This window comes from Vidua macroura, chromosome 34 (assembly GCF_024509145.1).
Source record: "Vidua macroura isolate BioBank_ID:100142 chromosome 34, ASM2450914v1, whole genome shotgun sequence".
Classification (NCBI taxonomy): domain Eukaryota; kingdom Metazoa; phylum Chordata; class Aves; order Passeriformes; family Viduidae; genus Vidua; species Vidua macroura.
In genome coordinates, this window is record NC_071604.1 from 481,023 (window position 1) to 492,084 (window position 11,062).

The window sequence follows — 11,062 nt, forward strand, 5'->3', positions numbered from 1 at the left end:
CAGCCGGAGGCGCTGGTGGTGGCTGGTGGTCACCTCGCCCTGGGCGAGCCCAGAACGAGCCCCTCCGTGGCCAGGAGAACACACAGAGCCCGTCTTTGGGATGCCAATCCCCCCACGAGGCTTTACCGGGTCTCGTTTTCCCTCCGCCCAGCTCCTGGGAGCATCAGGAGCCTCCCTCCAGTGGCAGAAATTATTACACCGCGGCGCCCGCGAGGAGCACGGAGCTGAGGAAAGATGAGCAGCCCCTTCCCTGGCCAGGAGAACGCACAGAGCCCGTCTTTGGGATGCCAATCCCCCCACGAGGCTTTACTGGGTCTCGTTTTCCCTCCGGCGGCTCCTGGGAGCATCAGGAGCCTCCCTCCAGTGGCAGAAATTATTACACCGCGGCGCCCGCGAGGAGCACGGAGCTGAGGAAGGATAAGCAGCCCCTTCCCTGGCCAGGAGAACGCACAGAGCCCGTCTTTGGGATGCCAATCCCCCCACGAGGCTTTACTGGGTGTCGTTTTCCCTCCGGCGGCTCCTGGCAGCGGCCCGGCTTGGTGCCGCGCCAGCATCAGGCGCCCAGGAGCCTCCTCCAGTGGCAGAAATACATCGCGGCGGCGGCGAGGAGCACGGAGCTGAGGAAGGCTCCCAGGACGCCCAGGAGCACGGGGCGGACCCAGCCCAGGAGGCCGCGGCTGTAGCGGGGGGGCGGGCGGCGCTCGAAGAGCAGATCCCCGGCCAGGGGAGCCCTCGGGGCCCGCGGGCCCGCGGGCTGCAGCTGCGCCGAGCTGAGATGCTGCACGCTCCGCCGGTACCCCTCCACGTTCCTGCGCAGCTCCAGGCTCCGGTCTTGGTTCAGGTTCTTGCCCAGCTCCCGGGCGATGTCGGAGCGCCCGATGTGGCGCAGGGCGCGCACCAGGCGGTCCCAGGTGGTCACTTCTCCTGCGGTCGCCAGCCAGCGCCGCAGCTCTTCCGAGCATCCCCGGGCGCCGCGGCTGCCCCGGCGGCGGCGGGCGAGCTTCTCCTCCTCGGAGAGAGCCCCCGGCTCCTCCAGCTCCTCCGCGGGGCTGTTCAGCTCTGCCTGCAGCTGGCGGCACTCGGAGCTGGCCAGCAGCTCGGCGATGCGGCCCATGCTGTGCCGGCCCACGGTGGCGGCCACCGTGTCGTCGGCGCGGCCACCCAGGGCCAGCAGGAGCAGGACGAGGCCCAGCGGTGCCAGCATCGCCCGGGTGCCAGCGTGGATTCGCTGCCCCTCGGGGCATCGCGGTGTCGCAGCAACGTGGAACCGCCCTGACCTCACAGAGCGGCTCCGGGCCGAGCTCCCCGTCCCCGGCTCCCTTGTCCCGTGTGGCATCCCACGGCCGTGGCACCCGCCCCTCCTGGCATTCCCAAATTCCCAATGTGGGCGCCGAATTTGGCGCTGGAGGGACATGGGGGGACAGACCAAACGTGGAGTGCAATTTCTCTGGATTTCCCCGGATCTCCCTGGATTTCCCTGGATTTCCCTGGGTTTACCTGGGTTTCCCCAATGACAAACCGCAATTTCCCTGGATTTCCCAGGATCTCCCTGAATTTCCCAGGATCTCCCTGGATCTCCCAGGATTTCCCTGGCGACAAGCAGCGATTTCCCCAGACCTCCCCCAGAACCCCCCACGCCGGCAGCAGAGAGGATGAGGAAGGAGGAGCCTTCCTCCCACTCCCCTCCCTTGGACCCCCTCACTTCCCACCCTTTATTCCCCTCGGGGTGGGGATCCCCCCCCCAAAAAAAAAAAAAAAAAAAAAAAAAAAAAAAAAAAAAAATCCGGATCCTTCTGGACACCCCCTGCCCAGGGATGTGCCCTCCCCGCCCCCCAGCTGCCCCCTGCCCACCCTTCCCAACCCCCCCTGGGGTCCCCAAAACCGCCTGGACCCCCCCCAGGAGCCCCCCAGGACTCCCTGCAGCACCCCGAGGACAGGAGTTGTTCAGGTAATCTCTTTAATACTGTGTAATACTTCTTTTTTTTTTTTTTTTTCTGTTTTTTTTTTCTTGTTTAAAATACAGCATTTCTTGAGGTAGACCATCCCAGCCCTAGAGCTTGTCTGTCTCAGACATCAATAAGACATGAATTAAATACTTTCATGTACAATATGTTGCAAAATGAGGTAGAAATGGTTACAGAGAGTGTACAAATAGGATAATAATAATAATTATAATAATAATAAGTCTTCAGGAACCCAGCACGACTTTTTGGAGGTGGGAGGCAAAGGGGTAATGCCCTGGATGCAATAGGGAACTGGGAAAATTGGGGGAAATTGGGAAAAAATGGGGAAAACTGGGAAAAATTGGGGAAAAAAACCTGGCAGACACCTGTGGGGGCAGCCCCTGTGAGGGATCTGTTCTCTGCACGCGCAGACCCTGAGGTTTGGGGGGGCTGCTCTAAGGTGAGGGGGGCCTTTAGAGCACTGAAAATAATAAAAATTAACTTTTTTTTTTTGAAATGGGGAAAAGATGCAAAGAGGGGCCAGTGGGTGGGCTGAGGGTTCACGCTCTGTGCAAAGCTCCTGGCTCAGCCCTGCTGGGCTTTTTTTTTTCTTTTCTTTTTTTTTTTGGGATGGAGGGGAAAGGGGGGGGATTTGCCCAGTTTGTTCCAAAAAGTGGTGCCAGCAACAGCTCCCGAGCTACAGCACTAAACTTTCCATTGAAGACACGTTACTCCACCAAACGCTACGATAAACGATGTTAAGAAACAAAATTTCAAATAAAGTTATGGCATAATACATGTGGAAAGCACCTGAAATACATTCAAATTTCATCTTTGTAACAGCTTCAAGTTTATTTTTTTTCCTTTTATTTCTTCCTTTCTTCACCCCCTTTGGAAGCAAATGCAGGAGGCAGCTTTGTCCCAGGTCGGAAAACTCTTTAAAAAAATCTCCTTTTTCCTTTTCTGAGAAGATAAAAAGTGTTTTTAAAAAAACATTCTTTAGGTTTTTCTGAGGTAATTCTCTTCCTGAGTAGTTAAAAAAGAAAAACAAACAAACAAACAAAAAATACTACGGACCTTACAAAAATAAAAACCCAAGTCTAGGATATTCAACAATCTACAGCATTTTACTCCAAAACCCCCTGGTTTTGGGGTGTAACCCATTGGTTTGGGGTCTAACCCCCCGGTTTGGGGTGCAACCTCCTTGTTTTGGGGTGAAATTCCCTGGTTTTGGGCGTCTCCCCCAGCTCCCCCTTTCCCTGATCAAGGCGAGAAGGGGCTCCAAAGACACCCGAGGTATTTCTGTTGGCAATAATAAAATCAATCAACAACAACAACAACAACAACAAAAATCCACAATAAAGCTTTGGGGCGGACGGGGGAGCTCCCGAATCCGGCGCTGGAGCGGATCCCGACGCCGGGAACGTCCCGGGGCGCCTCCGGCCCCGCTGGCGCCGCCGCTCCAGGCACGGAGGGGCAGGAAAATAATAAATAGCTTATCCTGAGTGGTGGGAGAGGCTCCCCGAGGAGCACGGCGGAGGAAACGCCTGCGCGAGCCCCAAGGAGGAGAGGGGAGGTACGGGGCTGCGAGGGGGGATCCCACCCCACTGAGAGAACCAGAGCCCCCAAGGAGCCCAATCCGTGTCCCAAATCCGTCCCCGTGGCCTTGGGGTCTGGTCTGTCCCCGTGGCCTTGGGATTTGTCCCCACGGCCTTGGGGTCTGTGCCCACAGCTTTGGGGTCTGTCCCCATACCCTTGGGGTCTGTCCCCACAGCCTTGGGGTCTGTCCCCACAGCTTTGGGGTCTGTCCCCACAGCCTTGGGGTCTGTCCCCACAGCTTTGGGGTCTGTCCCCACAGCCTTGGGGTCTGTCCTCACAGCCTTGGGGTTTGTCCCCATAGCCTTGGGGTACATGTCCATGGCCTCGGGTCTGTCCTCATGGCCTTGGGGTCCAGTCTGTCCCCATGGCCATGGGGTCTGTCCCCATGGCTTCGGGATCTGTTATCACAGCTTTGGGGTCCATCCCTGCAACCTTGGGGTCCATCCCCACAGCTTTGGGGTCCATCCCTACAGCCTTGGGGCCCATCCCTGAAGCCTTTGGGTCTGCCCCACAGCTTGGGGTTCTGTCCTCACAGCCTTGGGGTCTGTCCCCATAGCCTTGGGGTCTGTCCCCATAGCCTTGGGGTCCATCCCTGCAGCCTTGGGTCTGTCCCCACAGCTTTGGGGTACATGTCCATGGCCTCGGGTCTGTCCTCACAGCCTTGGGGTCCGTCCCGGCAGCCCTGGGGTCCATCCCCATGGCCTCAGGGTCCATCCCTATGGCCTTGGGGTCAGACCCCCACAGCTTTGGGGTCCATCCCCACAGCTTTGGGGTCTGTCCCCATAGCCCTGGGGTCCATCTCTGCAGCCTTGGGGTCTGTCCCCACAGCTTTGGGGTCTGTCCCCATAGCCCTGGGGTCCGTCTCTGCAGCCTTGGGGTCTGTCCCCCCCACGGCCTCGGGGTCCGACCCCCATCAGTGCCTGGTGCCGTACATCTTATCCCACTCCAGGAACAAGTCCAGCTCCTTCTGGGACACGGCAGGGCGCACCTTGCAGAACGCCTTCTCCAGCTCCTGGTAGGAGGCGGGGGGTCCCGGCAGCGCGCGGCGCGCGGCGACCCCGGCGTGCTGGCAGAGGCGCAGCAGCTCGGTGCCGGAGAAGCTCTCGGTGCGCTGCGCCAGGGCCGCCAGCTCGCGCTCGCTCAGGCTGCAGCTCTGCTGGGCCAGGGCCTGGCGCAGGATGTGGCGCCGCGCCTCGCCGTCCGGCGGTGCCACGTACAGCCGCGTGCCGAAGCGCCGGTGCGACGCCTCGTCCATGCTGCCGGGCCGCGCCGTGGTGCCGATGACCACCACGTTGTGCTCGGATGAGGTAGCCACGTTGTCCAGGTAGGAGAGGAGCTGGGATTTGAGGCCGCTCGCCTGGCCGCCGTCCTCGCCCGCCCGCGCCGCCAGCAAGGATTCGGCCTCGGTGATGAGCACCACGGAGGGCTGCCGGCAGTTGGCCACAAAGAACACGGTCTGGAGGATCTTCTCGGCTTCGGCCTTCCAGGTGGACAGCAGCGCGGTGCCGCTGAGCCTCAGCAGGGTGGAGCCCAGCTGGGTGGAGATGCAGCGGCTCAGCAGCGTCTTCCCCGTGCCGCGGGGCCCGAACAGCAGCAGGGTCCGCAGCGGGTGGCTCGCGCCGCTGTAGGAGCCGGGCCGCAGGATGGGCCACAGCAGCTCCTCCTCGATGGCCGCCTTCACCGACACCTGCCCGGCGATGTCCGACCACTGCACCGGCGGGCCCCGCTCCACCACCTTGGTGTTGACCAGCTCCAGGAGCAGCGGGTCGACGTTCTTGGGCTGCTCCTCCAGCGCGGCGCCGCCGAACGCCAGAGCTTTGGGGGGCAGCCGCAGCGGGAAGGGGGGTCCCGGCTCGGCTGCCCGCTCCCCGTTGGCGAGGGGGGGGCTGAACTTCTCGAAGGGCTCTGCCGGCCGCAGGGGAGTGTCCCTGGCACCGTAGGACGGCGACACCATGCCCTTCATCTGCTGCCCGCCGTACTTGCCGCCGTGCTCTTCGGCGCTCCCGGCTCCCGCCGGCCGCTTCCCGGCCTTGAAGGCCACCTGGGGGGACTCGCCGCTGCTGCTGAAGCCGTTGCCCCGGCACTCGCCGTTGTCCGACAGGGGGTAGGGGGACTTTGGCTGCTCGTAGCTGTATTTCCTGTACCTGCCCTCCCCGTCATCCTCCCCGCCGATGTCGAACGCCTTCCTCTTCAGCGTGCCCGCCGCCTCGGTGCCCAGCGGCGGCACGGCCAGGGCGCCCAGCCCCGCGCCCTGGTAGCCATAGCCGGGGACCCCCGGCGGGCGGGCGGAGGGCGGCGGGGCCGGGATGGGGGTGGGCGCGGCGATGCCCGAGGGCAGGTAGGAGGCAGAGGGGTGGGGCGGGTGGATGCCCCCGTAGCCCGGCTGGGGCGGGTAGCTGCCGCTGGCATAGTTGTACATGGGGCCCGAGGAGCCGTAGCCCGGCACCAGGGCGGGCGAGGCGTGCGGAGGCTGCAGGAGCCCTGAGCTGTGGAGGCCGGGGGGGTGCGGGGGGGGCAGCGCCGCCGCTGGCTGGGCGCAGTAGCCGGAGGGCAAGTAGGTGCCACCATAGCCTGAGGGGTACTCCTGAGACGCCCCGAGCGCCCCGGAGCCGGCAGCGGCCGCCCCGCAGGAGTTCCCGGCGTACACGGGGTCGCTGAGGTTGGCCGACACCACCGGCGAGCCGCCCAGCCCGATGGCCCCGCTGCCCGCAGGGACGGCGGGTGGCACCACGGCCTTGGCACCCGCCAGGCCATCGTGGATGGGGGTCAGGGGGTAGCTGCCGTCAGAGCCGTGCGCCCCCGGCCAGGGCTCGCCGTCCCCCTTCTGCCCGTTAACGGGGCCGAAGGCGCCATCCCCGTAGGCGCCGAGCGCCGGGCGCTCGTAGGGCGCGTCCAGCACCCCCGAGTACTTCTCGGCGTACCTCTTGAGGAGGTTGGAGGCCGTCAGCGCCGAGATGTCGTCGTTGGCCCAGGCGTAGTTGAAGCGCTGGCGGGTGCTGGGGTACAGCTCGGACTTGTGGGCCGGCGAGGAGGTCGTGGAGGAGACGTCCAGGTGCTGCTCCGGCCACTGGTTCAGGGACTGGGCATGCTCTGGTGACCAGTGCATCTTCGACAGACCTGTGGGGACGGGACAGCGCAGGTGAGCGCGGCGCAGCAGGAGCCGTCCCCAAGTCCTGCCGTGCTGCGCTGTCCTTGCCCCACCGCGCCCCCTGCTCCGGCTAACCCGGGATGTCCACAGGACCATCGAGGTCAGCAAGGACCTTCAAGATCACCCGAGCTTTGACCGGTCCTCGTCACCCAGACCGGAGCACTGAGCGCCACGTCCAGCTGTCCCTCCGGGCGTGGTGACACCACCACACCCCTGATGTCCAACCCCAGCGCTTCCTGTGAAGGAATTCTTCCACCCTAAAACCCTCTTGGCCGTGGGCACCTCCTGCTGAGGTTGGTGTCCCTGCCTCTTGCTCCGTGGGCTCCCGAGGGCGGTGGCAGTGTCCCCTGTCCCCACCCTCACCCCACTGTCCCCGCCCAGCCCCACATGCAGCGCCTCGGGGGGGTGAGAATGGGAAAAAACAAAAACTTCCACAACTTTGGTTTGCAACCTTTGAGAGAGGTTTGGATTGATAAAAACACAATGCGCAGAATTGCACCATTAAGCAGAAAAATCAATCGTACAATGAAGCAGAAAAAACGTAAACTTATGTTTCTGGCAATGTTTCTACATTTCTGGTAAGAAAGAACATGCCTTAAGTGACTGGGAAATTATTGGTAAGATGGTGAAAGGTTTATAATGTAGAGGGGTGGTTGCATAGAATAAACTAAGAGTTTAGAAGTTATAATAAAAACAAATATGTACACGTGAGACAGAAGCCTATTAGACTTTAGACTATTAGCCTAAAAGCATCCTCACTACAGCAGAAATAAGTAAAAGTGACAGGCCAGAAAAACAAAATAAACCTTGTAGCATCTATTTATTAAATTAGCAAGTTCTATATTACCTCGTAAAGAAAAAACTTGTGACTACGCTTGAACTACAACTGACTAATTAGCCTAAAAGTATCCTCAGTACAGCAGAAATAAGTAAAAGAAAGGCCAGAAAAACAAAATAAACCTTGCAGCATCTATTCATTAAATTAGAAAGTTCTATTTTGCCTCGGAAGGAAAAAACTTGTGACTACTCTTGATCTACAACCGACTGCTTACTCCTTTAAAACCTCACAGCCTCTGAGGCTGAGGTTTAGCTGAGCAATAAATCCTTCCTAGCCTGGCCATGGTCCCATCCCTTCATTATCAGTGACAACAATAATTTCGGGGGGTGTCAGGGGGGGACCTCCTGTCCCACTCCCTCGCTGCCCGCAGCCTTTAAGCCGCTCTGCACAATCAGATTATTTAAAGCTTTAATTGATTTATGGGGCACTTGTGCTTCCACTTTGGATATCAAGCTTCCACCAGGGGATTCAGCCCCGTGTGGGTTGATCTCTCCTCCTCCTCCTGAATTTTCAGGCGTTGTCCAAGTGCTCCTGATGGTTAAAGGCACAGGGGATCCTTCTGGAGCTGCCCGTGGGGCTGGTTTGGCACCAGGGCAAAGGTGGAAAACGAGCATTTGGCTCATTTTCTTCACAGAACGAGAATGAGGATTCATGCCATGAATAAGGGCATTTTCCTTGATATTTATATATATTTTTTTTAAGGGATTAAACCACCGGGCGTTTCCATCCTCGCTCAGCGGGCGCGGAGTGCTGCTGCTGCTTCTGTCCCCTGGGAATGTCAGGCTGCAAGTTCTCAGGGATTTGGGGACACCAGGGGAGGTGCCTGGCCACAGCTGGCCACCAGCAGGACCAGCAAATCCCAGTAGCATTGCCAGGCTCTTGGGGGCAGGGAGCAGCAGCCCACCGCAGCCCCGCTGCTCACACACCAGCTGAAAAACAAAAACACACCCAGAGCTGCGCCCAGGGACGGAATTGCTCCTCCAGAAGCCCGGAGGAGGGGGGCCAATGCCACGGGGTGTGGTTGGAAGCCCACCACAAGGGCACAGCTCCTCCAGCCAGCCTTCCCAACCCCGGATCCCAGAGCTGCTCGGGGGGAACGCACAGGCGCAGCTTGGCAAGCTCCAACCCACCAACCCCTTAAAGAGGCGAGGAAAAAACAAAAAAAAAAAAACAACAAAACAAAACCCAAATCCATGGAAAAGCTGGAAAACCTAGAGAGGGGGGAGGGCGGCGGGCAGGGAGGAGTTGTCAGGGCTGAAATGGGACGTGAATGAGCGGCGGAGCGGGACAGATGTTTCAATGCTCCCCTTGGCAGTGTGAGAAAATTACTGTCCAGTGACCAAATGGCCGGGCCGGTTCCCACCCTCGCTGCTGCCCATTATCCCCAGCACAAGACAAAGGCGGCCAGGGGGGCTGGGCAGGGAGAATCCTATTGTTCCCGCCCGCCCTAATTATGGAAATCTTGTTAATCTATTCAGCAGCGAGTCTGAACTGGGCTTTTGTTCGGTTTTTTTTGGTTTTTTTTTTTTTTTAGCGGGCGCACCGCTGAGGGTGTCCAACGGCTCAGCGTGGGGATGGGGTGCGCTGCCGACCCCCCCCCGCCTCCAGGGAAAAGCTCCAGCCACGGGGCCGTGGGATGCAGGACAGCACCGCCGAGCTTTGTTGGAGCGGGGACAGCTCGTCCTCGGCCCCTGTGCGCAGGTTTGCACACTCGCTACGCCTTTGCACGCTGGTGTAAAAGGTTCTCGCGCTCCTTCCCCAGCCCCACGCACGCGGGGCTGAGGGTGAGGAGGGGGGGTATCGAAATTCTGGGGGAAAAAATCCCGGTGGAGCGAGCCCCAGGCAGCATCTGCAGGTGGCTGGGAGGACCCCACAGCCCTGGGGGGATCAGGAGGGGACTCGGATGGGTTTGGAGGGCAAAACAGGAGAGAAGAGAGAACACGTCCAGGCTGGGGAGACACTAAAACTGGGCTTGAAACGCAGCCTAATTCACATCCAGGCTGAGGATGCACTAAAGCTGGGCTTTAAACGCAGCCAAATTCACATCCAGGCTGAGGATGCACTAAAGCTGGGCTTTAAACGCAGCCAAATTCACATCCAAGCTGAGGATGCACTAAAGCTGGGCTTTAAACGCAGCCTAATTCCCATCCAGGCTGAGGATGCACTAAAGCTGGGCTTTAAACGCAGCCAAATTCCCCTGAGCCCCAGGAAGAGGGGCTGGCTCATGGAGGGAGTGACCCAGATGGGTCTCATGCCTTCGGGCAGCCCATGGCCGAGGAGCATCCTTGGAGCATCCCCAAGAAGCATCCCAGTCCTTGGGTGCCAGGCTGAGCTGCCAAGCTGCAGCTCCGTGGTCATCCAGGGTCCGTGGTCGTCCACAGCTCTGGTCATCCACAGCTCCGTGGTCATCCACAGCTCTGGTCATCCACAGCTTCATGGTCATCCACAGCTCTGGTCATCCACAGCTTCATGGTCATCCACAGCTCTGGTCATCCACAGCTCCGTGGTCATCCACAGCTCTGGTCATCCACAGCTCTGGTCATCCACAGCTCCGTGGTCATCCACAGCTCTGGTCATCCACAGCTTCATGGTCATCCACAGCTTCATGGTCATCCACAGCTCTGGTCATCCACAGCTTCATGGTCATCCACAACTTCATGGTCATCCACAGCTCTGGTCATCCACAGCTTCATGGTCATCCACAGCTTCATGGTCATCCACAGCTTCATGGTCATCCACAGCTCTGGTCATCCATAGCTTCATGGTCATCCAAAGCTCTGGTCATCTACAGCTCCGTGGTCATCCAGGGTCCGTGGTCATCCACAGCTTCATGGTTATCTACAGCTCTGGTCATCCACAGCTCCATGGTCATCCAGGGTCTGTGGTCATCCACAGCTCTGGTCACCCCCAGCTCCGTGGTCACCCCCAGCTCTGTGGTCACCTCACCACTGCCACGCCAGCTTAGCTGCTGCTGGCTCCTCCTCTGCTGAGCTTGGAGGATTTTTCCAAAGCCCACTGAGCACGGAATCTCGGAATCTCGGAATCTCAGAATTCACAGAATTTCTGGGTTGGAAGAGAGCTTCAAATCATCGAGTCCAGCCCAGCCCCAACACCTCAACTCAACCCTGGCACCCAGTGCCACATCCAGGCTTTGTTAAACACCTCCAGGGGTGGGGACTCCACCACCTCCCTGGGCAGAACGTTCCAGAATTTCATCACCTTTCTGTAAAGAACGTTCTCCTGACATCCAACCGAAACTTCCCGTGGCACAGCTCAAGGCTGCGTGCTGGCGTTCTGTGGAATGAAACCCACCCGTGACACCGGGGGTGTCACAATCCACCCGTGACACCGGGGGTGTCACAACCCACCTGGTGTCACCTGGGATGTCACAATCCACCTGTGACATCAGGGACGTCACAACCCACCCGTGACACCGGGGGTGTCACAATCCACCTGTGACACCGGGGGTGTCACAATCCACCCATGACATCAGGGATGCCACAATCCACCTGTGACATCAGGGATGTCACAACC

The 11,062-nt window shown here is 59.5% G+C and overlaps 2 protein-coding genes across 2 annotated transcripts; both read right to left on the reverse strand.

Moving 5' to 3' along the window:
* Nucleotides 1–467: 467 nt before the first annotated feature.
* Nucleotides 468–1,224, reverse strand: TMDD1 (transmembrane and death domain 1). The gene has a single exon (XM_054002028.1). It carries the CDS (start codon nucleotides 1,202–1,204, stop codon nucleotides 554–556), a length of 651 nt encoding a protein of 216 aa, XP_053858003.1. The 5' UTR covers nucleotides 1,205–1,224; the 3' UTR covers nucleotides 468–553.
* Nucleotides 1,225–4,352: 3,128 nt separating this feature from the next.
* Nucleotides 4,353–10,801, reverse strand: FIGNL2 (fidgetin like 2). Its single transcript, XM_054001988.1, has 2 exons — nucleotides 10,748–10,801; nucleotides 4,353–6,659 (listed from the first exon to the last, which is right to left on the reverse strand). The coding sequence occupies exons 1-2, from the start codon at nucleotides 10,773–10,775 to the stop codon at nucleotides 4,456–4,458; spliced, it is 2,232 nt and encodes a 743-aa protein (XP_053857963.1). The 5' UTR covers nucleotides 10,776–10,801; the 3' UTR covers nucleotides 4,353–4,455.
* Nucleotides 10,802–11,062: the final 261 nt, after the last annotated feature.

Bases quoted from the DNA above. Each gene is read 5' to 3' on its own strand.
- TMDD1 (XM_054002028.1), bottom strand. From the start codon at position 1,204: ATGCTGGCACCGCTGGGCCTCGTCCTGCTCCTGCTGGCCCTGGGTGGC.
- FIGNL2 (XM_054001988.1), bottom strand. From the start codon at position 10,775: ATGTCAGGAGAACGTTCTTTACAGAAAG. The intron at 6,660-10,747 runs GTGATGAAATTC...CCGTCCCCACAG, and splicing joins AGAACGTTCTTTACAGAAAG to GTCTGTCGAAGATGCACTGG.